Source organism: Salarias fasciatus, chromosome 22 (assembly GCF_902148845.1).
Source record: "Salarias fasciatus chromosome 22, fSalaFa1.1, whole genome shotgun sequence".
Classification (NCBI taxonomy): domain Eukaryota; kingdom Metazoa; phylum Chordata; class Actinopteri; order Blenniiformes; family Blenniidae; genus Salarias; species Salarias fasciatus.
In genome coordinates, this window is record NC_043765.1 from 18,126,128 (window position 1) to 18,152,477 (window position 26,350).

The 26,350-nt window shown below is 46.3% G+C and overlaps 1 protein-coding gene across 1 annotated transcript in view; it reads left to right on the forward strand.

Annotated features, from left to right (window-relative positions):
- The first annotated feature begins 1,688 nt into the window (after positions 1-1,688).
- Positions 1,689-26,350, forward strand: part of jarid2b (jumonji and AT-rich interaction domain containing 2b) — a 99,728-nt gene continuing 75,066 nt past the window's right edge. The window contains exon 1 of the mRNA XM_030120834.1: positions 1,689-1,923. Coding sequence (XP_029976694.1) covers positions 1,879-1,923 — 45 coding nt within the window. The 5' untranslated portion in view covers positions 1,689-1,878. The remainder of the gene's footprint in view (positions 1,924-26,350) is intronic.

The following is a 26,350-nucleotide window of genomic DNA, read 5'->3' on the forward strand; positions in this document are numbered from 1 at the left end:
TGTGAACATAAAACAAAGCAACGATGCTTATATTGTTACACATAAAGGTAAAAACAGCCACGTTTCATTATTTTGGGCGGCATAATCACCAAAAAGTGTAGCATTCGGATTCATCTACAGGAAAAGCTGGTTGAAAACTCTATGAGCACAAGTTAATTTTTGTGTTGCCTTTTTGTCAATTTGCCATATCATGCAGATATCTGTGGAGTGAACTTGTTAGCAGTCTTTTTTTTATAATTGTTTTGTTAAAATGGAAACGATCTCAACTGGGACAAACAGACTTTGTGAATTCCCAGCTGCATGAACAAATCATCAAATAAAACTTCAGTGTGATCACTGCTGTGGGGGTAGCTGCTGCAGAGGTAGGGGGAAGGGGGGAATCCACCCCCCACCCCTTATTCCTCCTCTCTGATTGTGAAACCATGATGTGTGAACTGCTTCAATTGTCATTGGTTCTAGTTGATGTCAATCATTAAAAAGTGTCCATTCTTCACTGAGTTGTAAAATGAAAATAGAGCTGAAACTTCAAAGTAGTTTCAGTAGAAAGTGCAGGACCACATACAGTATTCCGTGATTTTACTTCTGTTTCTCTGTGATTTTTTTTTTTCATCAAAACTGAAATAAATATAGAAAAATGCATGAGAATTGACAGCAGCCTGATAGTGCTGTTCTTGTTTTGTTTTATAATTCCTGATTGTTCAGGATTTTGTTGAGTCACTCACTAACTGCACGACCAGAAGCAAATGTTGCAACAGTGTGAGCAAGATAATAGTAAGTGACTGTGGAAAATTAAGTCAGAAATTTGAAGCAGTTAACTAAATTTGTTTCTTACTATTTAGTAGTCTAAATATTATTAGTGGGACTCATTTGTTGTTGATGAATCCCAATTATTAATTCCCATTTTAATCACATGATGATCAAAGAAGCAACAATTCTTTATTTCTAGATGAATGAAAAATAGACTTGCTTATTTGAACAAGAAAGTGATTTTTTTTTTTTTCATTTGCCCTTTTACTTTTTTTATGTCAATTCTATCTTGTAAAACAAAACACGTGGATCAGGGGCTGCATGTTTCTGCACTGAGGGCCCAAAGCGCGTGTTTCCGCGCCGCCGCCGCTATAGTTCCATCAAACCGGCATTAAAGTGCGTAAACTATTAAGTAATGGGGCTACGAGGTGCCGTTTGGCGTCCGGGGGCCGTCTCACCGGGATTTTGAAGTTGCCGCTGAATGGCGGAGGCCGTGATAGGCTGGGAGGCGAGGCTGGGGAAGAAAGGAGCTGCTCGCTCTCAGTCAGTGCGCGGTGCCGCTGGAGAGCTCTCTCGACGACCGCAGGCTCCAGCCAGGAGAGGAGAAGAAAAAACACACACACACACACAAAACCCACACCAGACGTGACAACGAACGTTTTATTTTTTACAGCTTTATTTATTGATTTCCCGTCGCGTCGTCGCCTCGAACAACATGTAACTTGTTGGCATCACCTCAACTATATTCATGCATTTGCGAGGAGCCGGGAGCGAGGAGTGCGCAGAGCCGAGCCGAGCCGTGCGGCCGAATGGAACTTATTGTTGTGCGTTTGTTTTGACTATGTTCTCCAAGAGCGACTCCGGCTTCTGCCCGTCTCCCTTCACCGTCTACCCTTGAATATTTTTCTTTTTTTTTTTTTCCTTTCTTTTTTTGTGGGGAATTTACAAGCGAATACTTCAAGGGGAAAACGTCGAGGGGGAGGATTCTGCAAAGCCAGCGAGCTTTTCCGACAGAGCCGGGGATTTAAATCGTCATTTGGTGGTGGAGCTCCGGGAGAGGCGAGAGTCAAAGAAAAGAAATTCATGTGGCCATTCTCTCTATAGCCAAACATTTTCTGGGGGGATTGCATAATGAGCAAGGAAAGACCCAAGAGGAATATCATTCAAAAGAAATATGTAAGTACGAACACGCATTTTTCTGTCCTGAACGCTCCCGATGCTGCTCCTCCTGCATTCAAGTTGCTCGTTTCGATTGAAAACGCATAAACTTTCATCACGGAGCTGGAAGGTGCTCCCGCACCGTTCGCCCCTCCGTATATCTGTTTAAATGCAACGTGTACCAAGTTTGCCCGGTGTGCGTGTGTGCGTGTGTTTTCCTCTTTCAATCCGAGGAGGCAGCGGTGTTCGTCCGCTGTCTCTGCGTTGCAGCGTTTCTTCGACATCAGACATGTTTCAGCCGATTCGAACATCGGCTGCTCCGGAGGCTTTGAACGCGCCATGTGGAAGAGGGGGGGGATGCGCGGTGTCTTAACGCCGCAAAAAGCTCCGAAATTACAGGACTTGGCGAGCAGTTTGGGCCAGAAACGGAGAAAAGAGGCGGCTTTTGTTCTGTTCGCTCCCCGTTTCTTGCCATTGAGAGCCGTGAAGACGAGCCTGTCGGCCATGGCTCAGCTATTTCGGCTTCCATTTCGTCCCATGCTGAGCATTTCATCTCCGAGCTTTATACCTTAAGAAAAAAGCTTCTATCGTCCACCTTAAAGCCGTCCAGCTTGTATGTGTTGAGGGGGTTTTACGGCCCAGATTGTGTGTGTTATTTTCTACTGCTGCGTATTTTTTTTTGGTGCTTGCAAAAGCGGACGTGTTTCGCGGACTGTTGTGGCTCTTTAATTCTCTCCATAAAGAGTGAGGCAGCAGGGGGGGAGAGAGAAGGGGCTTCTGCCATTCGGCATTTTCATTCAATTTAAACCTTTCTTTAAAGAAAACGGTGTAGGGGACACTTCAGTGCTCCGGTCCGGTGCTTCCACCGGCTCCACCGGCGTCCCGGTGCTCTCTGCAGGTCTCCCCGTGACCTCTGTGGACGAGCACGTATTGCAGCTGAGGGGATAACTCCATTTTTCCCCCTTTTTCTTTTCTTTTGGGTGCACCACGGGGACGTGTGGGTCCTCCAGCCGCCCCGTTTCTCTCCAGTCCGGTCCGTGCGTGTTTGCACATGATCCGGTCTTTTTAAAGAGCTTGTCTCCAGTCGCATTGCAGAGGCTCATGTATGAAGCGACCATTTTCTTTCTGCTGGTTTTATGAGGAAGGGGCTGCCACGCCGAGGACTTCAGCTCATTCTCAGATGCAGTTGTAGTCTTAACTGCATCCTTTTTTGGGATATTTCTGTGCTGACTTGACGAATTTAAAGACTTTAAGCCGTGCAGGATGTCGCCCCGCGCCGGGCCCGGCCGGCCTCTAAAGTTTAGTTGCACTTGTTTGGCGTGTTACACAGATCGTGGCCGTGGAACGATGCTCACGTGTCCCTAATGGACACATTGTTCGGTTTAATTGCACGAGGCATCTCGCGTCTGGTAAAGGCAAAGTCAGCAGCACAGCCACCCCAGCCACCCCCCCCCCCCCATCCCCCTCCCCCTCCTCCTCCTCCCCCCCCTCTACCAAAACAGCGTGTGCACTGTTTGTAAGAAAGTGTGCGTTTCCTCCTGCAGCCCGCTTTTATTGCTGAGTTACAAAACAATTCATCAGTGATTTTGTGTTGGAAGAATAAAAAATACAAAGTCAGTCTGAGCAACAGGTTTGTATCAGACTACATATGAAGAGTTTCTAAGAGATTTCCCCCTAATAAACCTGTGTGGAGGGTAGGAAACACTCACTGAAAGGATCAGACTGAGTTTTTACTATGTTATTCTTTTCAATGCTTCTTTTGCAAATAAGTTTTGTGTCCACATTGTTTTGGCCTCATAGCTGAGTAGAAAAGACTTTGTGCCTGACCTTCCAGTGTGCAACTTCACCAGCAGCGATTACAGGATTGAGTTTTGTTTTTTCTGTGAGGAGACTGCAGCACATCTTTGTGCTTTCCTATAAACAACACACATTTTGTTACTTTTAGCAAAAAACTTCAGCGTCAGAAGTGTAGGCAACGACATTCACTTACTGGAAAGTAACGCAGATGTGAGTCACACACAACGTAGATAGATATTCAAAATGACTGGGAAAGTTACCCGGACACATCTTTGTTTTAGATATGTTCAGTGATGAGTTCTAATATTAATTGAACCACATGAGTGTGTTTTTTTTTCAAATTGTGGTCAAGTATAGTAGGAGTGTAAGCTGATGTGACTATTCAGCTGCAAGTTTTCTAATCCAGTCGAGCTGTTGTGAAGTTTCTCATGGATTCTATTAAACACAAATAATGACTAACAGAAACTAAAATTCCCCCTTTTTTATTGAGCTGCTGTACAATGGCCAACAGGGTCACACTTTCTAAAACTGGAAAAGCTTACATGGTTTGGTCTATTCATAACTTGGTTTTATAATTAGAGCTGGGAAACAGCATTGAGATTTTGTTTTGTTTTTTTCGAGGGGGGGGGTGGGGGGCTTAGTGTGACTGAGCTCAACTGCAGGATGCATGTCTCTGTCCTGTGTGTGTTTGTGTGTGCATGTGTGCCACATCTGTCCTGTGTTTTCAGCAGCTGCATGGTTGATTTATAATGTGAGGCTCGGACTGAAACAGGCTCAAAAACGTGCATTTTTACTACGACCTGGAGGAGTCCAGATCCTTAACCCCCCCCTTTTTCTCCTTCCAGGCTTTAAGACAGGACTCTTGGCCCTTAGTGATCTCCCCTCCCCCTTTTTTCACCCCCCCCCCCCCCCCCCCCCCCTAATTAGCGTAAGACAATTATACATGCTTGGCTTAACCATTTCCCCTGAAACATGAGTGTGAGTTGTTACCCCCCCCCCCCCCCCCCCCCCCCCCCACACACACACACACACACACACACACACACCCCACCCCTGCACTCAACTAACACTCACTATCAGTGAATGATATTAAAATTTGCCGGTCATAAAATGACTTAGAATGTGGGGGGAGGGGTCCTTAAGAAGAACAAACAAGGCAGAGCAATAATCATTTTCCAACAGGATCATAAAGATCAATGGCAGATCAACCAGAGGAAAATGTCAAACTGCCTTGTTCCTATTTTGTTCTCCAAGAGCATGTTGTCACTTGCGTCATGTTGGGGATGACTACATGATTATTATTTTTTTATTTCATTGTATAAATAATCAGTTTTTGTCAAACAGAATCCCTGTTTGTCAGTGTCCTGAAGTCAGTGGTTGAAAGGTAAAGGCTGTGTAATGACTAAGGTATAAAGCGCTAATGTGTGGCAGTGTTGTTCAGTTTAATGAAACATGACACACTCTGTGTGTGTGTGTGTGTGTGTGCGTGTGTGTGAGAGAGAGGGCGTGTAAGCGAGAGGAGTAGCAGGAGAGCATAGCTCAGTGCAGCCAGGGCCATTTTGTGCAGAGTCGGCTCTTCCTGTAGGCCCCAGCTGGGTCTAGGCCTCTGATTCAAAGGTTGTGTGTGCGAGCGTGTGTGTGTGTGTGTGTGTGTGTGTGTATGTATGTGTGTGCGGTAAGTGCATGTTTGTGTGCACGCATGGTGTGTGTGGGACAAGCACAGCTGCTGCAGGGGCCTTTACAAATGTAAAGAGGCTGTCAGTGTTTGTTTCATCAGGCGCACAACTGATGAGGGCCAAGTTGAAAATCCATTGCACTGAGAGTGTGTGTGTTGAGCGTGCACAAAAAGAGGAAACAAAAATAGAGAGCGGGGGCAGAACAGAGAGTGCAAAGGCACAGACTCTCCCCCTCCTCTCCTCCTTTTCCTCTCTTTATCTCCCTCTCTCCCGTCTCGCTCTCTCCTTCTCGGCCTGTCCAAATGAAATGTGGGCCTCATGTAGGCCCATGAAGAGAGGGTCACCGGGTTGTTTTTTCACCGTGCCGGAGCCTCAGTGCGCTTCATTTAACCTTATGTTTCAATGCAAATTCTTCTTTCATAAGCTCCCTTCTCCTCACGTGTGCAACATGGCAGGGTTCACTCCGCAACCCCTCTGTCACTATGGCTACCGGCTCAAGCCAAAGTGTACTGTGGCAAAAGCGACGCTTTACTGCCTGTTTATTTTACTACGTTCGCCATGGTTACGTTCCACGTGGCACATGTGAAGGGTGCGAGATAAAAGCGCTTCCCGTTTTTCTGTTGCTCTTGCTTTATTTTGTCAGTTTTTCTGTCGGCGTGCGTTGGGAAAGAGGAGCGGCGAGGTGACGAGCGTTTCAAGTGTGAATCCAACAGTCTGCCGCACAGATAAGATTGAACAAAAGGCAACAGAGAAACATCCCTGTTCGATTTGAGAGCAACGTAACCGCGCTTTATTGTTTGTTAGCCACCAGCAGAGAAGTATAAAAGGAGGGCTACTTTGATCACCCTGCCAGGGTGTATCAGCGCGGCATAAAAGTAACTGAAGCACCAAACTCGTAAAGATCAACAGCAGTTTGCACAAAAATGGAAAATAATTGAAAGAAACCACATGTCTTAGTCACTGGCGTTGGTCAGACAAGACGCCAGGCAGGAAACGCGCACGGCCACATGTGTTCTGCACTGAGCTTCCTCGTGTCGTGACACATTTTGAAAGCTCTGGAGTTTGGCAGGTATGTGAAGCTCGGTAAGCTGTCGGCCATGTGCCCTCCTTCCCAAACAGAAGAAGAATCCTTCCCACGTCTCGCGTCTCCGTGGTCTGGTCTCTCCTCTTGCAGAGCTCATGTGGTACTTTTATTTTTACCATAATCTGCTGATGAAGAACAGTACCAATAGAGAGTTTAACACGTCATCGCTGAGCTTGCCTGCTTTTAAGTTGGACGAGCGGAGGATGTTCATTTGCAGCACATCTCGTCTGTTTACTCTCTTCTTTTCTCTCTCCATATCTGTTTTCTGCAGCATTATGTCACACACGCGGCAAAACCTCCAGTTATGCAATATGACCTTCTGTCTTATCAGCTGCTGGCATGGAGCACGATCACCCAACTCTCTCGTACGCGCTCGCACTCGCACGGGCAAAGGTCTCTAGGTGTGCACCCGCAGTCAGTAGGTGAGAGAAACTGGTTTTAAGGCCAACCATTTCGGCTCTCATGCAGATATCGGCGGCTTAGTGTATTTGCAAGAGTAATGACACAAAACTGGGTGTGACTGTCTTTGTTATCCCGCATGTGCGTTTCTGTGTAGGTGTGTTTTACAGTACATGCTCCAGTAGTTGGACAGAAGGCGTGTTTGGACATAGTGCAGTTGGGGAGAGCCAATGTAGACGTGTGTGTGTGTGTGTGTGTGTGTGTGGTGTGTGTGTGTCACGTACGCCACTTGTGTTCCCTGTGTGCTCGTCTTCATTGGAGTGATTTATATCCTCCTGCCCCTGTAGGTTTGGATGGAGATGGGGGAGTGAGACAGCTGGTCAGGCCCTGAGAGGCTGTGTGTGTGTGTGCGCGCGCATGTGAACACACATGTTTATTCATGCGTGTGTGTGTGTGTGTGTGTGTGTGTGTGTGTGTGTGTGTGTGTGTGTGTGTGTGTGTGTGTGTGTGTGTGTGTGTGTGAGAGAGAGAATCAGTGAGTGGTTGCCACAGCTTATCCGTTCAGTATCCTTATGAAGCTGAATCAACACTTCAGCTTTGTCTTTCGTTTGGCCTTGTAGGCTTTATAGAGATGTAGTAGAACGATAGGGGAACAACACTTTGTATATTGTTTTGATGTTTTCCAAACATGGTCTCACACAAACACACATATTTAAGGAAAACGTTCACAGATATTCTTCAGTAGAGTGAAACTCATCTTAGCCACTGGCTACGGTTTAAGCTGCAGCGCTGCAAGAGGAGGCTTTATCTTGTTTTTCAGCCTGTTTTGAATCGCCAGGCCGTTGTAGCTTAGACCGGCATTAGCTTTTAATGACCATTATGTGCACCTCGCGGACAAACCCCTTGACCGATCCCCCGTATGCCCTCTCCCCCCCACTCTTCATCTCAACTACATCAGTTTAATAAACACTCCTCACATTTTCATCCCGTGGTCAATCCCGCCTGATCCCCTATTGTGACTCCGTCGTCTTTAAACATCCAGTGAATTAAGCCTCGGGGGATGAAGCAACAGAGCAGAGGCTCAGCCCGTATCGATCCTCCATTACTCCCTCCCTTTCTTCCTGGAATATCACAGTTTCGCTGTCAGGCGTGACGCCGGGGCAGTAAAGACAGTATGCTGCATCACAAAACGTCTCAGATTAGGAAATCCTGACGCCTCCTCTCTGATATATGCTGACATATCACATTTTGCGCGATGATAGCTGGCTGTCGTCGGGAACCCTTCTCGGCATACATTCATAATTCTTCTTGTTACGGTGTCGCAAGCTTCGTACCGAGCGCAATAATCTATGAATCATTCTTTGTGATGGAGCAGTTAAGTCTTGTTTCAGCCAACAAACCTCTGCCCGCTCTGTTCGCATGAATCGCTCCCTCACGGGAGTATTTTCCAGTGATAACTTTTGTTTTTATATATATTTCTCTGACAATGGTTCTCCCTTTTTCACTGTGGTCATTTGTGGCTCTTCAGCATGCGTGGCTCGTTACGGCACAATGACCTTCCCCGCGTTAAAGAGCTCTCCAACTCAACCCTTTTCACCGAGCGCTTGGCCCCTCATGAGGGAGGCCTTAATTCAGGGTGGCAGACCCCACCTCGCCCCCCCCCCCCCAGCCGAGCGAGTAATGAGCCAGCAGACTGAAGTAGCTCGGTGACCACCATTGCTGCCTAGTCTTTACTTTATCAGCCCCTCGTCGGAAAAAAAAAAAAAAAAAAAAATAGAAGATGCGGTGCGGGCTAAAGAGGCTTTAAACAAAGCTTATTGATTCGAGGCAGAGGTGTGAGTGTAAATCTGATGATGTTTGACTGATTTAGAGCGAAACGACTGGTTACAGGGAAAGGTGTTAACTGCGTCTGGCCCGCGCTCGCAGCAATTACGCCTTTCCAAACTGTATTTAGAGGATTGGACAAGAGCGAGCTTTCATGCTGAAGCACGGTTGGGGGAAGGGTCTCGGCGCTGCTGCTGAGTTGTCGGATGTGCCGGCTCTCTTGTCTGCTCGTATGTGAGAGAACAGGAGGAACGGGGAGGGCGGCGGCGGCGGTGGGTGGGTGGTTTGGGGGCTGTAAGAGGCAGAATAAATGGTTTGCTTGATTTGCAGGTGAATATATACACATTCTCTTTTCATCCATCTGACGCCCCCCATTCTCCGAGCGCCACAAGAAACACATTACCGCCCCCTCCCCGTCTCCTCCGGTGCACCCCTCCCCGCTCCATCTCGGCTCGTAATAGAATAGTGAGTGGAATTTTTGACTCTATTCCACTCTATCTCTCTCACCTCCTCCCTCTCAACTCATTTGCTCTATTACTCAGCACAGCTCGGAGGAGAGGAAGAGGCGTCGGGAGCTTTTTTCAGTGGGATACTGGTGGAGAGACAGCCGAGCGAAGTCAAGTATTTTTCCCCCCTCGCTTGGCTGGAAAAGTTGTCGTTGCAGAGGACGGGCCTCTGCGCCGTCACCGGGATCGTTTTGATTTCAACATGTGTTTGCGTGTGATGATGTTTTGTTTGAGAGCGCAGTGACGTGATGAGGTTGTTGATAGTTTTTGTCTTTTCACCATCTTGCATTCTTTCAGTCTGTTTTGATTTGCGCTGCCAGAAGAAACTTTGCGTTCCTGTACAGTTTGATATGACACATCTGTGTGAATCCGCCCCGCCTCGGCACCTCCTGCTCCAAACAGACGCGTATCGCACACCAGCACACGTATTGTTCAATGCTCTGGGGTTTGTCATGCTTTTGTAAATTTTAATTCTATTACGGACTGTAAATTGTTTATCTGGGCTGTTGCATTCCCCATAAAGCTTTCTTGCATTTGAAATACAAAGCACTTTTAGGGGTGTCCTTGGGCTTTTTCTTATTTTACTCCTATAAATGGAAATCATTATGAAAAAAAGGAATGAATTGATTGATTTTTTTTCCCCCATCCTTATTTGTCTATTGATTTTTTTCAAAGCATTAGGTGTTTTTTTTTTTTTTTACAAGTTTTTCCACAGAGAGAGACAGAAAGTGAGTCAGTGGTATTGTTCCCCATGTTTTAACCTCTGTTCAATAGATGAGTGCTTTTACTATTCTCTTGGCTGCACGGTTTCCTCCAGGCCTCGCAGCAGGGAGCTTTAGTTCATGGTACACTAAGGGAAGGACGCCGGAGTCTGCGTTGAATGTCTGGCCGGCCTCCCCTGGCCCGGGATCAAACATCACAAAGCCCCAGGAGGGGGGGGGGTGCAGGCAGGCCAGCTCCCAGAATTCACAACCTGAGATCGACTAAGAGAAAGAGGGGAAAAAGAAAAAGATTAAATGTATAATCAAAGTGGAAGCTGCTAATCTGTTAATAAAATCAACTCCACAGAAAGTGTTTCAGTCCTCGGTTGTTTGTGGACGTAAGAGTTTGAAAATAGTTTGGGAACAATCTACTAGAAGCACGATCCTTCTCACACACTAGAAACAAACTCCAAATGAACACCATTTACAAACCAACTAGTTACCATGGCGATGAAAGAATACACTCACCCAGATGCTCACATTTCTCTCATTGGATGCAGATGTGCATGTGAGAAGTGTGTGCATGATTAAGAGGACTTAAATCTCCCACCTCCATGTTTCTGACAGTCAGACATCTCTTTTTTTTTTTTGGTTTTCCTTTTTTTACCCGGTGAAGAACGAAACAGTTTCATCTTGGTAGTGGTCACAAGTGTTACAAAAACTGACTCAATTGATGACGGACATTCCAACATACAAACAGCGACATATGAACCAGAAACCTAGAGCAGGTATGGGCTTGTAAATAGATCTGTTTATTTGATCATAATTAAGCCCGATAAGTATGTAATCCATTAAACTATTAATGACTCATACAGTTAGATAACTATTAAATAACCAATAAAAAAATTAAAAAAAAACTTTGGTATGATAGCTCTGTCCCTGCAAATATTTACTATCGCATGTTATGTAATAATAAAGTTCATACATATATCCTGTGTCAATCATGTCAGTCAGAAAAATCTGAGTTTTCACTGACACTTGCGTTATACAGCCAAGAGGGGAAATTATATCTGTGAGCCGGTAATGTATTTGTTTCTCTCAATAAAACACTTTAAAACAGGCTTTTGGACGAAGACTACACATTACAAAACTGAAATGTTCGATCGATGAGACAGAAGCAGAACATTTGAGGCCTTTGAGAAAGTGGAAAATGTTCCGGTTGGCTAATACTGTTCCTCATTTAGTCATCAGTCTTTCTCGTATTGCTAAGATGTTGTGATGTATTTTACAGTCAAAAGAAGCTTTCGCAACTCGTGACGTCGGCCCATTTCCTGACAGTCAATCGTTTTTTTCTAACCTTACTGATGGGCCGTTTTCACTTTGAATAAACAAACAGTACCAGCCACTCGGTGAAATCGAGACTGGAATTTCATATTGGTCATAACACTCAGTCACTTATGGCACTTCTTATCAATTCCGCTTTTAATTCCTGTCTAACATGTCAAATTATATGTTGTATTGATCCGCACATCTAAATTTAATAACTTGAATTAAGAAGTAACAGCAGCAGTTATATGTAAATGTTTTCCTCCATTTTAATAAATCTGTCTGCAGTTTATTTTTTCTTCTAAAATGTTGTTTTTGATTCTGTAGCTGCTTTTTTTTCACATGAATTTCTTTCTAATTTTTTCACATTTCACAAAAGCCCGGAGGAAATCCGAGTGGGGAAAACCTCTTATCTAATTCATAGACGTCTCCCACCTCGCCAAATGACTCCAGAGCAAGCCAACACTTGATCAGTGTTAAGTGCACCGTCACACTATCTCTCCCGACGGTGACGTAGCCGCCTGGTCAAGCGCCGCAGCTGGAGAGGAGTGATACATGCTTTGCATTTGCATGTCTGCTCTGCGCTCGGCCAGAATTAATTTATTTCGCTCCTCGCCGAGGCTTCCTTCGAGGTCGGCTTTCAGCGATCGGGTCTCGCTTCGAGCGAGCGGACACCTCGCTCTCGTACGGCTCTGCTGACGCCATCTAATTGCCTCTAATGTATCACCATCATTCTTCGCTCTCACTCTACTCGGCGCCATTATTCACCTCTTTCTTTACGCCCGTGTGCTATCTGCTCTGCCTCCGCTGCCTCTTCCTTCACCGCAACACTCCCCCCCCCCCCCCCCCCCCCCCCCCCCCCCCCCCCCCCGTCCTCGCTATTTGGACATTCCCTCATTCCTTGCTGTCTGTCACCTTTCCTTCTTTCAGCCTACTGTACTTTGTCTGCATGGTGCCCCCCCCCAATCCTGGTTCTGGGCCCCGCCGGTCTCAAAGAATTCTCTTTTATGTGCGATATTGTGGCGATTGGAGCAAGAGAGGAAGGGTGAAGTACAAGGGTTTTGCCCCAAACTCTGAGGTGAAAATCATTTCTTAATTGCTTCTTGTCTTCTTCTTTTTTCTGTTGTGCCAGTGGTTTATCGTAGGGAATAGACTTCTGAGCCTGCAGGACAAGTCCCAAAGCAGAGAAACTCCCCTGTTCAGGCTTTGGCTTTGTTTCTTAACGTTCTGTGGATAGAAAATAATCTACACGCACGCACGCACACACACACGCACACGAAGGCTTGAAAGGGGCTTAGGATGTTGGACACAGCAGAATACAAAGGCACTGGGCTTTGGATGTGTCCCCATGCGGTCTAGGTGAGTGTAAATGAGCAGTGTTCTTCACTGTCGGATCATCTGGGAGCTCTTTGTATTGTAAATGTGGCCTAACATTTTTTAAAATGCTGCTCTTGAGTTTTGCTCTTATGTTCACGTAGTATCCGCAGCTGTGTTGTTCTTTGGGGATTTGATTTTGTGACTTTCACCGGTTTCGTTTCGCACAGGTTGCATAGGCATGAATGTGTGACTTTCTCTCTCTCTCTATTTGTGTTGGGGCAGCTAACCTACTCTGTCTCTCAGCTCCTCCTCCGTTTTGAACTGGATGAGGTGGTGTAAATGATGGATGGATGAATGACACCTCAGCTAACTGATTTTGGTCTCAGACTTGTATCTTAGTGTGAAGTGTGAGAAGATCAGCGTTGGCAATCACTTTGCTTTGTTCTGTCTGAACTTCTGTTCATGTTTGACTACATTTCATCTGAAATATAGATGTTATCGTAAGTCAACTGGCTGTTGTTTCTCCAGTCTTATTCTCCATTATTTAACATAACCTGAAGTTGGTTTGGAATCTGAACACTGATACACTCAAACTCACCATGTGACACTTGATTCTTAGGATTCCCAGTATTTGCCAGTGGAGGGCTGCAGTGGCTTCCATTAACCATTGCCATAACTGGTAATCTAATCTCCCTGGCAATCTGCACAAGGCTCAGTCTGCTGTAAGGTAACACCTGCCAGGCTTCCATGTAGTCTATACAGTGCAGTATGAAGTGAGAAGGAAGTGATGCTGTTTGAGGTGTAAACTTTTGCTTGTTGAAAGGGGCCTCAGCTGATCGTATCTGTCTTCTGCCTCGTTCTCCTGTGAACTCCTACGGAGGCCGTGTGAATTGCGAGGCAGGCTGCTCGCTCGTCGCTTCGCTCAGCAGCAAAAATTAGAGACAAACAGCCAAACATGCTTTCAGCCCCCGATGATCACCATGAAATCTGCCTCCCACCCTCCCTCCTTCTGTCTGTCTCGCTCCCACTCCCCTTTAATTTTGCTCGGCCGTAATATCCTACCTAGACCCTGATTGTTGTTTTCTGCGAGCTGGAGCGGTGTTGTTGTAACATAATCATTTAGTCTCCCTCCCGTGGTTCTGGCAAGCTGCACTCTGAAATCTATCCACTGCTCATTTTTATGGGGAGCGAATTTGTTGTAGCTACTGTGACTGCTGCTGGCTCGCCTCGGCTCCGTATTTACCGGAGGAGATGGATATCTCCCCCCCTGCAAAACATTTGAGAGGTGACACATGTTATATATACATTTAATACACCCAAGAGGTCATGCTGGTGAAATTGATTAGCGTGGCTGAAATACGATGGTTTTAATTCCCTTCATCCTGATCTGTGGCGTTTGGAACAGGAAGGGATGTCTGCTGGAAATGACAGCTCTGAACTGACACTGTCGTGTCATCACGAGAAAATACGCCAGGTTGTTGAGGCGATCACTGTAGCTTTTTTTTCTCTCTTTCTTTCTTCTTTTTTCCTTCTCTCGGGTCAGACTCATTGACCCTGAATGACTGTCTACAGATTCAGCAGAGCCATTTAACCTTGTGACATGCTGTCTTAAATAGCGCAAGTGGCGAAGGTGGTGTCATGGGAAATGAAGCCGCCTGAGTACTCGGCATTTCTTTCTTTTTTTTTTCTTTTTTTGTCTGTTTTGCACAAACCGCTTATCTTTCGCTTTTGCACAGTTTTGTCTTTTGCGCACGCCTGCTGTGAGTTGTAAGAATTTAGCGTGACATTGGACCTACCTGCCACAAACCCTGCAAATAAACCCCGCACAGCTCCCAACTCTTTTATTCACTTGCCTTGTTATTACATCTGTAGCGCACACTAAATCCTAGCAAATTCTCCCTTTGTGCATGTCGCAGACAGGGGCGCCTGTAGGGGGAAAACTTTGATTGATTCATGGGGCCCTGCGCTGCACAGGAGCCCTGTAACATGACAGGGATTAGATATTTATTGTTTCAGGTCCGAAGTGAGCTGTTGACTTGAGGCCCAGAATTCCAAGCTGTTGGTGTGGCTGTACGAGCGTAAAGGGTGTTTAAATCTTTTCTTTTTTTATTTTATTTTCTCCAGCCTGTGCTGCTTTAAAGCAAAGTAGATGTTTGACTTTTTTTGGCTTGAATTTCAAAAGCTGCATTTAGCATCATTCAATCTTTGTGCATCTGTCCTCAGAATTATGTGGAAGTGGTTCCACTGCAGAGGTCCTCAAGCTGCAGCAGTTTATCATTCTCTACGCTCATTAGTGTAAAAGCATGCCACAGAAAGTGATCTCTTTTCTTCTACGTTGCAAAAGCAGAAAATGATCTTGTGCGGGGATTTGGATAAGTCCAGTCCTTGTAAATGGGTCTAGCGCTTGACAGGGAGTTTGCATATGATTTCCATAAACGAGGGTGTTGATGTATGAATAACTTGTCAGGCGGATTGATTTATGAAGGCGGCCGTCACTCACTGGCAGAGTTTATTGTGATCGTGCCCAACCTGACCAATCATAAGATGACTAACCGACTAATTGACTGACTGACTGACTGATAACCGGGGCAGGATTACACAGCTCTGTGTTTCAGGAGTCGTCTGTTTATTTTAATACGAGACGTGGAAAAAAAAAGAGTCGCTCTCGTGCAAGAATTTCCTTCCCTTTTGGGACAAATGTTCTGCATGGTACCGAGCGAGCGGATATCCATTCACAGGTTACGATGCCTTTTTTCTTTTATTTGTCTTTGTCCTTCTTTTTTGTTCCTTCTCCCTCTTCTTTTAGTATCTGTCTAGCCTGTAGGTGTTATCAATGCAGCTATTGTCAGGACTCAAAGAGCAGGAGGGCTCAGGAGACGTACTAACAATGGGCACATGCTTCCCCCCTCTGTGGGCCTCGTGTGTGTGTGTGTGTGTATGTGTGTGTGGGAAGCACCGCTCTCTCCTCATTCACCTGTTGTAGCTGTAGGTTTTACAGCAACAAGACTTACAGTCACCCAGCTGAGACTCCGTTGTGTGACACACCGCAGGCAGACACCTGCGTGGTAATTTTACACTTCTGTGATTTAGCCAGGGATTTCACAAATATCAAGTTCTGTGTGGGAACTACCTGAAACTACCTGTTTTACTGGCCTCTAATTAAACTCCCTGAATGTGTTGCATTTTAGCACAATGGATCCCACATGTATGCTGAAGAAGCTTGTGCAGTGCTTGGTTTTTTTTCTTTTTCTTTGTAAACGAATATAAGAAGTGAAGCTTTTCTGTGCCCTGGTGTGTGTTCATAAGCTGTAATCCAAGAGTTGCAGATTTACAGTTGACTTGAGGTCAGACGCCACGTTGAAGCCCATCAGTCTGGAGTGGAGTGTTCAGGTGTGAATAACAGCCTATAGACAAACATCAAGTAACCTCAGCAGACAACAGGATGTGATTGTGAAAGCCTGAAGTGCTTTTTGCTCCGAGGCCACTCCAAAAGAAAAGAGGCATTGGCACCCGAGCAGCGTTTTCTGTCCAATTTTGACAATTTTAATTTGTTGCAGGAATTTGTTGACGTAAGGCGGAATACAAAGTGTGTGAAGATTGTTTTGGGGTTGACAGTAACCTAAAGGGAAAGTGTGTGTTGTGTTTACAGCTTCAATAAAAGAGAATAATAAAGGCCATCTGTCTGTTGGTCTTATAGAGACCTACACATAACCAGAGTTCTGCTGGAGAGGTTAAAGTTTAAGAGGTACCTGTGTGATGATTCTGACATCCACACTCTCAGACGTTTCTCCGCTCCTCCTCGGTGCCCTCATCCTATTCCTCTCACGTACACAAACAGACAAGATGGCTGCTGGAGGCTGCAGCGGCTGTTAACACCTACAGTCTGCACGAGGGGCACCTTTTTTTTTTTTTTTTTTGTTGGGTTGTCGTTTCCTCTCCACGTGAATGAGGTGGGGGGGAGCGCAGGAGGTGGACAGTGGGGCTCGGCGCCCCTCCTCATCCTAAACATTCCCATAATGCGAACAGCAGCCTGTGCTGCAGGCTTTCATGCCGGGTTTATGTTGAGTGAGAGCGTGCCCAGTGTTTCCCTCAGAGTGACAGTAAAGAAGTAGGTCAGCGGAGAGACCCCGTTCAACCCGCGCCGAGCGGCTCCCGCACATGTCTGCATAAGCACTCGTGTGTGTGTGTGTGTGTGTGTGTCTGTGAGCATGTGTAGCACTGTGTGTAATTTGCTTCCTTCCGCTACGAACTACCCTGACCTCCCTTCCCTTCAGCAGCAAGAGGCAGCGGTGTGAGTGCGCGTGTGCACGTGCGAGACGGCTGAAGCCCCGGCCGACTTCTGCTGAGTGTCGACGCGAGCGACCGAGTCAGCAGTCATGCGCAGACCGACGGCCGAGAGAGCGAGCGGAGGAGAAGGCTGGAGAGGGAGACGACTTTTTTAGACGCTTGGTGAGAGAGGCAGAGGAAGGCAGGAGGCGTCGGACATGAGGCGGGGAAGAGAGAGAGAGAGAGCTGAGGACTACAGATGGTGAAACTGAATTCTCTCTCATACTCAGTTTCACCGCTGTTGTTAGGGGACGGCTGAGCTGCTCCACCCCTTTCCCCCCCATGAGCCAATCCACTATCATATTCCTCCCCATCCTGCCGCCTGATTGGTGGGCCGTCTGAGCCAGTGGAATAAAATGGGATTGATGGGTAATCTGGGACTGGAGGTGGGGGGAAGAGGGACAGAGGCTTAGGCCGGGACTAAGGTAAAAACAAACTTGGGCATTGGTTCAGTGGCACAAGGAAAACACAGTCGTTCCATTGCAAGGATGAAATCTAAACTTGAGAGTTTTTTGGGAGCACCAGGCAGGCACATTTTTGTGGAGTCAAGTGAAAGAAACACTTTGTCCTGTTTGGAAGAGGCCTGTAATCACGCCGTGGGCATTGAATGCAGCGTGTGTCGTACTTACTTGGTTCTCTGCTTGATAGTGTGTGTTTTTGGCCTTGATCTCTTAGACCTTGGTGAGGTTTCCCAGAGCTGCTGAGACTGGAGGTTGACCACCTATTCGCATACGTTCCTACCTTTATATTAGAGAAAGGAAGGTAACATAAAGGATGTGGAGTAATTAATTCCTTATTCAGACATTCATTGATAAACGACATATTGAAAAACATTGGACTTCTGGCTTGTAGAGAGATATAAAAAGAAAGAAATGACTAATGCGAAGACCTTGGCGGAGAGGAAAAGCCGCGGCTGCACTGTCTTCCCCCGTGGGTATTGTCATGGCTCTGAATGGCTAATGGGAAGTGAAACCAGAGCTGGAGATTGCGCCGTAATGGCTTCTGAGCCATGTCCTTGGGTATGTTGTACGCTATACAAGAGCTGCATTTTGTTTGGTTATGTTTATGAAGCTGGGGAGAATGTACATACTAGTAAACATACTTTGAATGCAAGATGTAGATTTGAAAAATTGTTTCTTTTTATTTCGATTGTGAACTCTGATTTGTTTGGGCACACTTTAGATCTTTTTTTTTTCCCCCCCAGAGATTGACTTAATTCACGCAGTGAAGATGCATGTTATCAATGTCCTGTTTAAAGGTGACAGCCTGTGTATACGGAGCATCAAAATAATCGTTTCCCGTGCTTCACAAACATCCTTCATCCACCTTTGTTTGTAAGATGCCAAAAACATCTAAATGAATATAGATGAGGGGAGAAATCAGCACGCGTTAAAATCAATGGCCTGCCAAATGCAATGAAAACTGCTGCTTTCCACAAGTCTCGTCAATACAGCATTGATTTGGAAACGTAGCCTTTTTTTTTTTTTTTTTTTTTTCCTGCTTCTGAGTTACATTAGTTCAGGGAAAATGTAGATAGATGTCGCCTTGGTTTTATATCTAACGTCATTGCGTGATTGAGGCTCTGAGAGCGTAAAGGCCGTGTTTTTTAGATTGACGACTCAGAAATTCCAGTTGTCATTGTTACTCTTTGGTTCTATTTTTCCATTTCTGTTTTGGCTGCTGGTCTAAATTTCTCATCATATCTGTTTTATCCCCACTTTTGCCCACTCAGTGTGAGCAAAAGACACGCACACACGCACAATTAGCAGAAATCCCCATCTTTGAACTAACTGGAACCAGTTCAGAGAAGCTGTGCATCTGCCTTTTTGTTTTCACTCTGAAATGACACGGTTGCCACAAACCACAAACTTTCACACCCTGTAAAGGAGAAAGTGTGCGCTGAGCTGAGGTGCTGGCCTGTAAGTCTCGGCACCCTCTCCCTACTTTAATCCAAAAACCTGAAGGAATTAAAAAGGGTGAGTCAACGGTCCAGCAGCTCTGAATAAGCCCAGAGGACAAACAGGCCCCAAGTTAATTATTCAAACCAGCGGGAGAGATGCCTGGCACGCAGATTGCACAGGGTTTCCCCAGGGATGGCGCAGGGGCCTCCTTCTTGACCTCCTGCGGTTTGGACATGAAGACCACTTTGAATGCTGTGTTAAAAATAGCGATCTTAGAAAATCAAGGCTCGTGCTGTGAATGCCCATGATTAAATATTTAATGTGGATTTTTTTTTAAATGTCTGCTCCGGGGAGTTCATGAAAGGAGAAGTTCTTGCGTCCACTGCTTTGCTCAGATATCCTCTAATGAAACACCACATTCAGATCACATTGTTATCCCAGTCATCGTCTTTACACTTTCCCCTCCTCCTCCTCCTCCTCCTCCTCAGCTGTACTGACAGGAAGACAACCTGATTTCAAATGACTTTCATTCTGACGTCACTGGCAAGAAAAGTCTCTTATCATTGATAATTATCAGAAGCTTTGAGAGAGGAAAATAATCTTTGCATGCCACTACTGTTTTTCCCCCAAAGTGCCACAATCTTTAATGTTTGTTCCACACAGGAACTACGCTTGATTACCAGGAAATAGATCCCACATGGCGATTTTTTTCTTCTTTGTTTTAAGTGAAATTTAGTTTTTTCACTTCTTATCCAGCAAATTAGCTCCACACAGTTTGAGCTCCAGCACACGGCGCCGTGCGCGGCCACGCTGCTTCCAGCAGCAGTTGGAAACAGAACCTGACATTTGCCCCAGTATGGTGCTACTGTCTTTGATCCCACTTATCCCCGGATAACAAAAGAGAAATGGCAACACGCTGTTTCTATACGGTGAGCCACATCATTACATTGTGTAGATGGTAATTCCGCCGCGCCCGTGTTTGTGTATGCGAGACGGCGTGACTGACGGCGTGTGTAGGTGTGCGCACGCAAGGGGAAGCGGGCGCTCGTTCAAGGCGACGCGCCTCGTTTTGCTCCGGGAGCGCGGGCCCTCTGTCGAATCAGGCAGCTATTCACTTTACCGGCAAAGTGGCGGGTGTGACCCAGGCGGTAAGTGGAGGTGTGGGAATAAGAAGTACAGTTAGCGCTCACGTAAATGCTCCGACACGTACTCCTCCATTGTGACGAGTAAAGCCGAGGCGATGCGGAGCCGCGCGCTCACACATACTCCTCCATTGTGATGAGCTGCGCCGCTGTAATGCTGAGCTCAGACTCACAGCAGAGGCGTTCTGTGTGGGTTTAGATGTGATAAAATGCATGTTTAAATCGTCAAAACACACCTTCCTACTACTTACACTTGGAATATGGCCTCTTTGTTTAAATGTGGAGAAATCATGGTAGTTCAGTGGAGGTATTATAGTTTTGATTGAATTTGAGTGATTTATTAATTGTTATGCAAGGAAGCTTCATGACGCTGTGGCAGACTCCCTCTGGGAAAACCTCAGGACCCACTTTCTGATTTGTCCAAAATACTGAATTAGGAAAAAAAAAAACACACACTTTTTCCTTAATTGCTTTCTTCATCCTAAGCTCACACTCGCGCGTGTGATCTTTATTGTGTGTGTATTTGTTGTGGATCTGTTCACACACTGCCCTTGTCTCCCCAGTTGCAGCGGTGTATCTGCTTGCCTAGCACTACATGTGGGTGGCTGGCTGGCTTACAAAGGCCTCAGTGTGCCGGCCCCTCTTCCCACTGAGTCCTCACTGTACTGTGTGCTCACACACAGAATTCCTGGATCTCTCAGACAGGATACCATCCTCCCCCACACACACACACCCGGACAGTGAGTGATTGCAAACTGGGGGGAAACTTTGACAATCGTCAAAATTCCTGAGACTCCCATTTAGTGGTTTTATGGTTAAAAAAAAAAAAAAGGAAAAAAAGCAGCCCTCCTGAGGTTCACATCATTCTCCAAAAAAAAAAAAAAAACGCAAGGGGATTGACTGTGTGGGAAAACAATCTTGGGAAGTGGACGGGAGGGAAGAAAAGGAAAGATCTCTTCGTGTTGTGCTTGTGGTTTGCACGGCTATCAGTAACACGGTGTCAAGGTTGGCCTGAGTCAAATCAGCTTCCTCACCACAAAAACCCACTTCCACTTATATTGGGATGAAGTAAGCAAGGAAGAAAAAAAAAAAAAGCCACTTCAAGGTTTGCTTCAGAGCGATTTCTGCCTGGTGGTCAAGCCGCTGAATGACTTCGTCTGGCGAAGAGAGAGGGCAAGAGGCACGGAGTGAAAGAGGGAGGCGAGGCGGAATAAGTTGTGAGCCAAATGAGAGAGAGAGGGAGTGTAAAGAGAGAGAGGAATAGAGCAAGGGAGCAGGTGTAGAGAGAGAAAAGAATAAGAGACCGGGGAGGGAGGAAAAGATAGATCAATGACTGTTCCCTAAATAACGGATGTTTGGGGCGGCAGCTCTTTGGCCTGCCTTCCGCTGTGTGCAGACACTCGCAGTTAACCTGTCTCCAGTGCACAGCCACACTTCAGTGTGAGCTCACACACACACACACACACACACACACACACACACACACACACACACACACACACTCTTCTACTAATTCAGCTTTTTTTTTCCCCCCAGTTGGTCTGGTTAGAGACTGTGTTAGCTCCAGACTCCAGACTGCCCCAGTGGTCAATAAATCCCCCGGAGCCTCCTGGGAGTTGTGGTTTTAGAGGGCCAGAGTCACTGAGAAGCCCCTTTCCCTCCCTCTTCCTCACCCCAACTCAGTGTGTGGAGTTCACACACTGCCTAACGACATTACACCATTCTCTGTGTTACAGTATCAATGCCAATGTGTGAAAGACTGTTTTTAAAAGAGACATTTTGCTTCAATTTTTTTTTTTTTTTTTTTTGTTCCTGGTTTGATTCCTCTGTGCTCTCAGGTTCCTCAGGTCCAACTGAATGCTCAGCCTGAGGAATTCTGGGAATGTCAGTGTAGCATCTCGGCGTAAACGTGCAGCTAATGCCACGTCATTGCTGCCACATTACATTTCTCTGCTATTGATTCAGACTTCCTCGTTCCCCCTCTGTCAATGTGAGAAGAAAGGGACGGGATGGATTTAGATTGATTGTTTTCACACAGGCAAATGGTGGACGTCTTTTCGTTCGCGCCCTCCTATGATTGATTGTTTTCAGTGACCCTTTGTCTGGGGCAAAAAAAAAAAAGAGAAAAGAGTGTGTACACATAACACCGTGCTTTTGGGTGCTAAGCTTTTTAGGGCAGGATAAACGCATTGCAAATCATTTTGAACTTGTTCCTCCTGCTCAGCAGAGATAAGGACACACACTGCGAACGCGCACACGCACACATTTGATTGTCTTTATGCGCTCTTGGCTCCTTTGAGGGGGGCGGGGGGCTACGAACAACAATCTGATGTCGAGGCCAATGCAAAGTGACATTTGAGTGGTAGATCTATTTAACTCGTCGTCTGAAGCCCTGAACGTGCTCTACCCAGCTGAAATGTGCTCCTCGCTTCTCGTTCCCTGGCACTTGTCCAACTTTTATGTGTGGGTGTTTTTGTGATAGACGGAAAGAGAGAGAGAGAAAAATTGTCTTGATTACAGCGAGGAAAAAGACGCGCACGGAGAGAAAGGCGAGGGTTTCATGCACCGTTACAGAAGACAACAATCATGACGGAAAAGGTTCATTGTCAGGTTAAATCTGGATTCGTATCTTTTTTCTTTTTTTTCTTTGGGCGTGGAGATACACTTTCAGTGTTGAAATGCTCTTGGTAATTGCACGAGGATTCCTTCACTGCTCTCGTGGAGTGTATCAGCGTATTGTGACTGGGATTTTTGACTTTGTCTAATGTTGAAGTAATGAGGGCAGCCTGGAAAAGCTGGCAGCAGCGGCCCGCATGACCAGTGGAACTTATTTTTTTGTTTTTTTTTTTGTAGAGAAATCTGTCAGCTCTATTTTTCAAAGCTTGATGACAACACGCCCACACAGTCACCATTACCACAATGTTTTTCCTCCTCAGCTCACTTGAAGCCTTTTCTCCTTTCTTTGCCTCTTTCTGCTGATTCCAGCATACCTTGATTTTCCTGCTGCACAGAAATGTTTCCTCGTGAAAAACCTCCTCTGGGTTTCATTAAATAATGACGCTGACATGAAGGAGTGATTCAGGGGATTCTGACTCAGGCCTGGAATCACCTCCACCAACTCTCCCTCCCTCTCTTTCCTTTCACTTCACCTGCATCATTGAAACTCATCTGGTCTGCGTGATTTTTAATTTTTTTTAGTCAGCGGCAGGTCGCTGCATCGTGACACTGACACAGATTTGAATCAGCAGGATGACGTGAAGTTGTTGTGCTCTCATCACCATCATCCTAAGACTGAAACAAGAAGAGGCTGTGAGGCATTTCCGAGGCAGTGGGTGCTGGTTGACGGCACGGTGACTACTGTGACGTGACCCGATGTCAAACACTTCGGAAAACATACACAAAGCCCTCGCTTTGCTTAAAACACCTTTCCTGTACTTATTGTTATTAGTTCTGTGGTTTCAACCCTGCAGTTTCTCCCATCCTCTTGAGTACACAATTTTCAAAGTACAGGCAGATTGTAATTATGGCCAGAAAAAAAAAAGCCTATCATTGGGTTGAGCCCACCAGGGCCGACAAAACAGAATAGAAATGCGCTGAAAGGATGAAGTGAAGTCAAGGATTTTAGGTGATAATAAACAGACTGTTGCATTATGGTCTGTGGTGAATATCGGAAAGTCGTTTGTGGCTCGGAGAGCTTCTGTCTCTTGTAACTCGTCTGAGTCACAGACGCACGTTTTGTCTGACTTAAGCTCAATAATGCCATCAACTATGAATCACTCCTGGGGGGGGGGGGGGACAAATGTACAATGACTTATTTGATGAATCTGAAGACGAGCTCGGGAGCTGCGAGTACGGACACTTCTCAAACTGTGGTCTCAGTTGATTTAAAGACCAAGCACTTTTAGACGTTTCGTCAGCCCTCCCTTCCTCTCCTAATGGGGGCTTCTGTCAGCCATATCAAAGTGCAGACTCCCCTCGCTCACCAGTGACGCTGCATACATTACATATGTCTCTCGCACTTGGCTTCCGTGTTTCATTAAGAGCCCATTTGGCTGGAGTCATTGTGGAGACCCAATAAAGTGGCCCATAAATCCAGGGGGGGTTTAATGTGGTCGGGACGCCATATCGCTCACCCGACCGTGCTCTTCTGGTTATTTAGGTCTGTCTCCGGGCTCGCTTTGATCCTGCTGAGTAAACCCTTCCCCCCACCCTCATGCACATGTTCCATGAGTACGCAGAGGGCTCCGGTTTGCTCGAGGAAGTTGTCTGTGGGTGTGCGTACAAGACCCTAACCCGGCCGAGGGGGGTTTGATGTTGCATGACATTTTGTTATAATAGCCTGTTTTAACAAGTAAAACAGGAAGGGGGGAGGAGGAGTTGGGAGATTTCCCCTTTGGACTAGCATGACAAGAAAAAGACATCTAGATACTGATGGTCAGAGCTGGGTTCAGAGTTTCTTGCACCAGTTCTTCCAGTGGAGGAACCTGAGGGGAAGACTGGAATGCAGTTTACACCAAAACGTGGAGAGGCTGATGCTCTTATATGGATTCATCACGGGAGGCATGAGTGAAGTGAGGGAGGATTATGCCTTTTGTTGGAATGTGAAGTGTTTGAAGTTACAGGGTATTTATGGGGGTCTCTTTTAGAAGATAGCACGTCTGATAGTATTTGAAAGTAGATTCATATGAGAAAAGATTTATATTTGAGAGATGGGGTTCCCTGCAAAAAAAAAAAAAAGACTATGAAATGGATAGCAAGTGCAAATAATGTGAACAACTCCCTGCTTGACTTCATTCTATTGTACTTTGTGTATTTGCATCCATGTTGTGGTGAGTTTGTCCGTCTGACGAGTTGTGTACTCCGTTGTGGTGAGGCTGCGTTCGCTGGCTGCACATCAAGACCGCCGCTTCACCATCGCTCGGGCCCGATTCTTCTCGGTGCGCCTGCTCGTCATCTCGTCAAGCCTGACTCACACAGGTCTCCAGCACAGATGCCTTGGCCCGCTTTGCATGTGTGCAAGCGTGCTTGCACGATTTTTGGTGTGTGTGTGTGTGTGTGTGTGCGCACACCGCCTGCTAGCCCTCAGCAGGACTGCCAGTCAGTTTGTGACTACACTCCCACACGTCTCTGTCTCCTCTGCTTTTCTCACCATTCCTTTCCATCCTTCACCTCCTCTTTCTGCCTGTTCTTTCACCATCTTCAATATCCTTCATTGAATCTGTTGAAATTACGGGATGTTTAGGTGAATGGCCTCACATTGAAAATCAAACCTTGAGGGTTGTCACTAATACTGACATAACGTGTCGGGTGCTCAGGATTTGGACTGGTGCCCGATAAGAAACCTTCCCTCTTGGCTTGTGAAGTAACGTCTGCCGGAGTGACAGCCAGCCAGCCAGCGCTGTGATACTGAGCGTCTGTATCGTGAAGTTATTCTTTTCCTTCATTGAAACCGAAGTCAGCGTTTTAGGGGAAGTTGCTGTGGATATAAATATCTCCCTGTAGTCACTTTATAGACGCGACCAAGCTTTTCGATTCATTCAACTTCCTCCTGTCAAACTCCCGTGTTCACCCTCTGATACAGGAGTGGTGTTGACTCCCAGTGGAGATAGAAGCTCTGCTGCTGCTGCAGAGTACAAATAGACAGACAAGACCTTGTCCACACATGCACACGCACGCACGCGCACACACACACACACTCTCTCTCTTTCTGTAATGCACTATCGACCTCTACTTTGCAGACCTTGGGCTCTCCAGTGGCCCCAACCTGTTAAGTACACACACACACACACACACACACACACACACACACACACACACACACACACACACACACACACACACACACGTAGATACACACACATTGTGACCATGCTGACCTTTTAGCTCACAGAACGAGACTTGATTTCCAATATGGCTTTGTCTTACAGCACTCTGCTCCCTCCTTTCTCCCGCCGTTCTTCCTGTAGTCGGTGTTAATGTGATTAGGCTTGTGCGCCTGGTTCCCGCACTCCGTTTTCTTTGTCTTTTCTGCCCTCCCTTTCACTTTTTTTTTTTCCTCGTCCTAGCCAACCCTTCATCCTCCCATTCGCTGAGGCAACGCCATGCTGGGCTTCTTTCCTGTGGACCTCCGCTGCTAATTCACTGATTCATTTCATCAGTCCCTCTCTTCATGGCTTCATGGTGGACCTTTGTGACGGGTCCTAATCTAATCTGTCCTCGTCCCCGTCCGCAGCCTGCCCCTCTCTCCTCAACACTCCTCCCCTCTCCGCTCGGTAACGCTAACACAATGTCATTTCCTGTCTAAATTGGATAAACGCAGCGGGGCCATGGGAATCGCCGTATGTTTAATGAAGCATAGAGGCCACTCTACCTGCTTGAAGGTTTGAGCTTTTCATCTCTGTTATATTTATGTGTTTTCAAGCGTGTGTTGTCAAGTGACTCGCAGT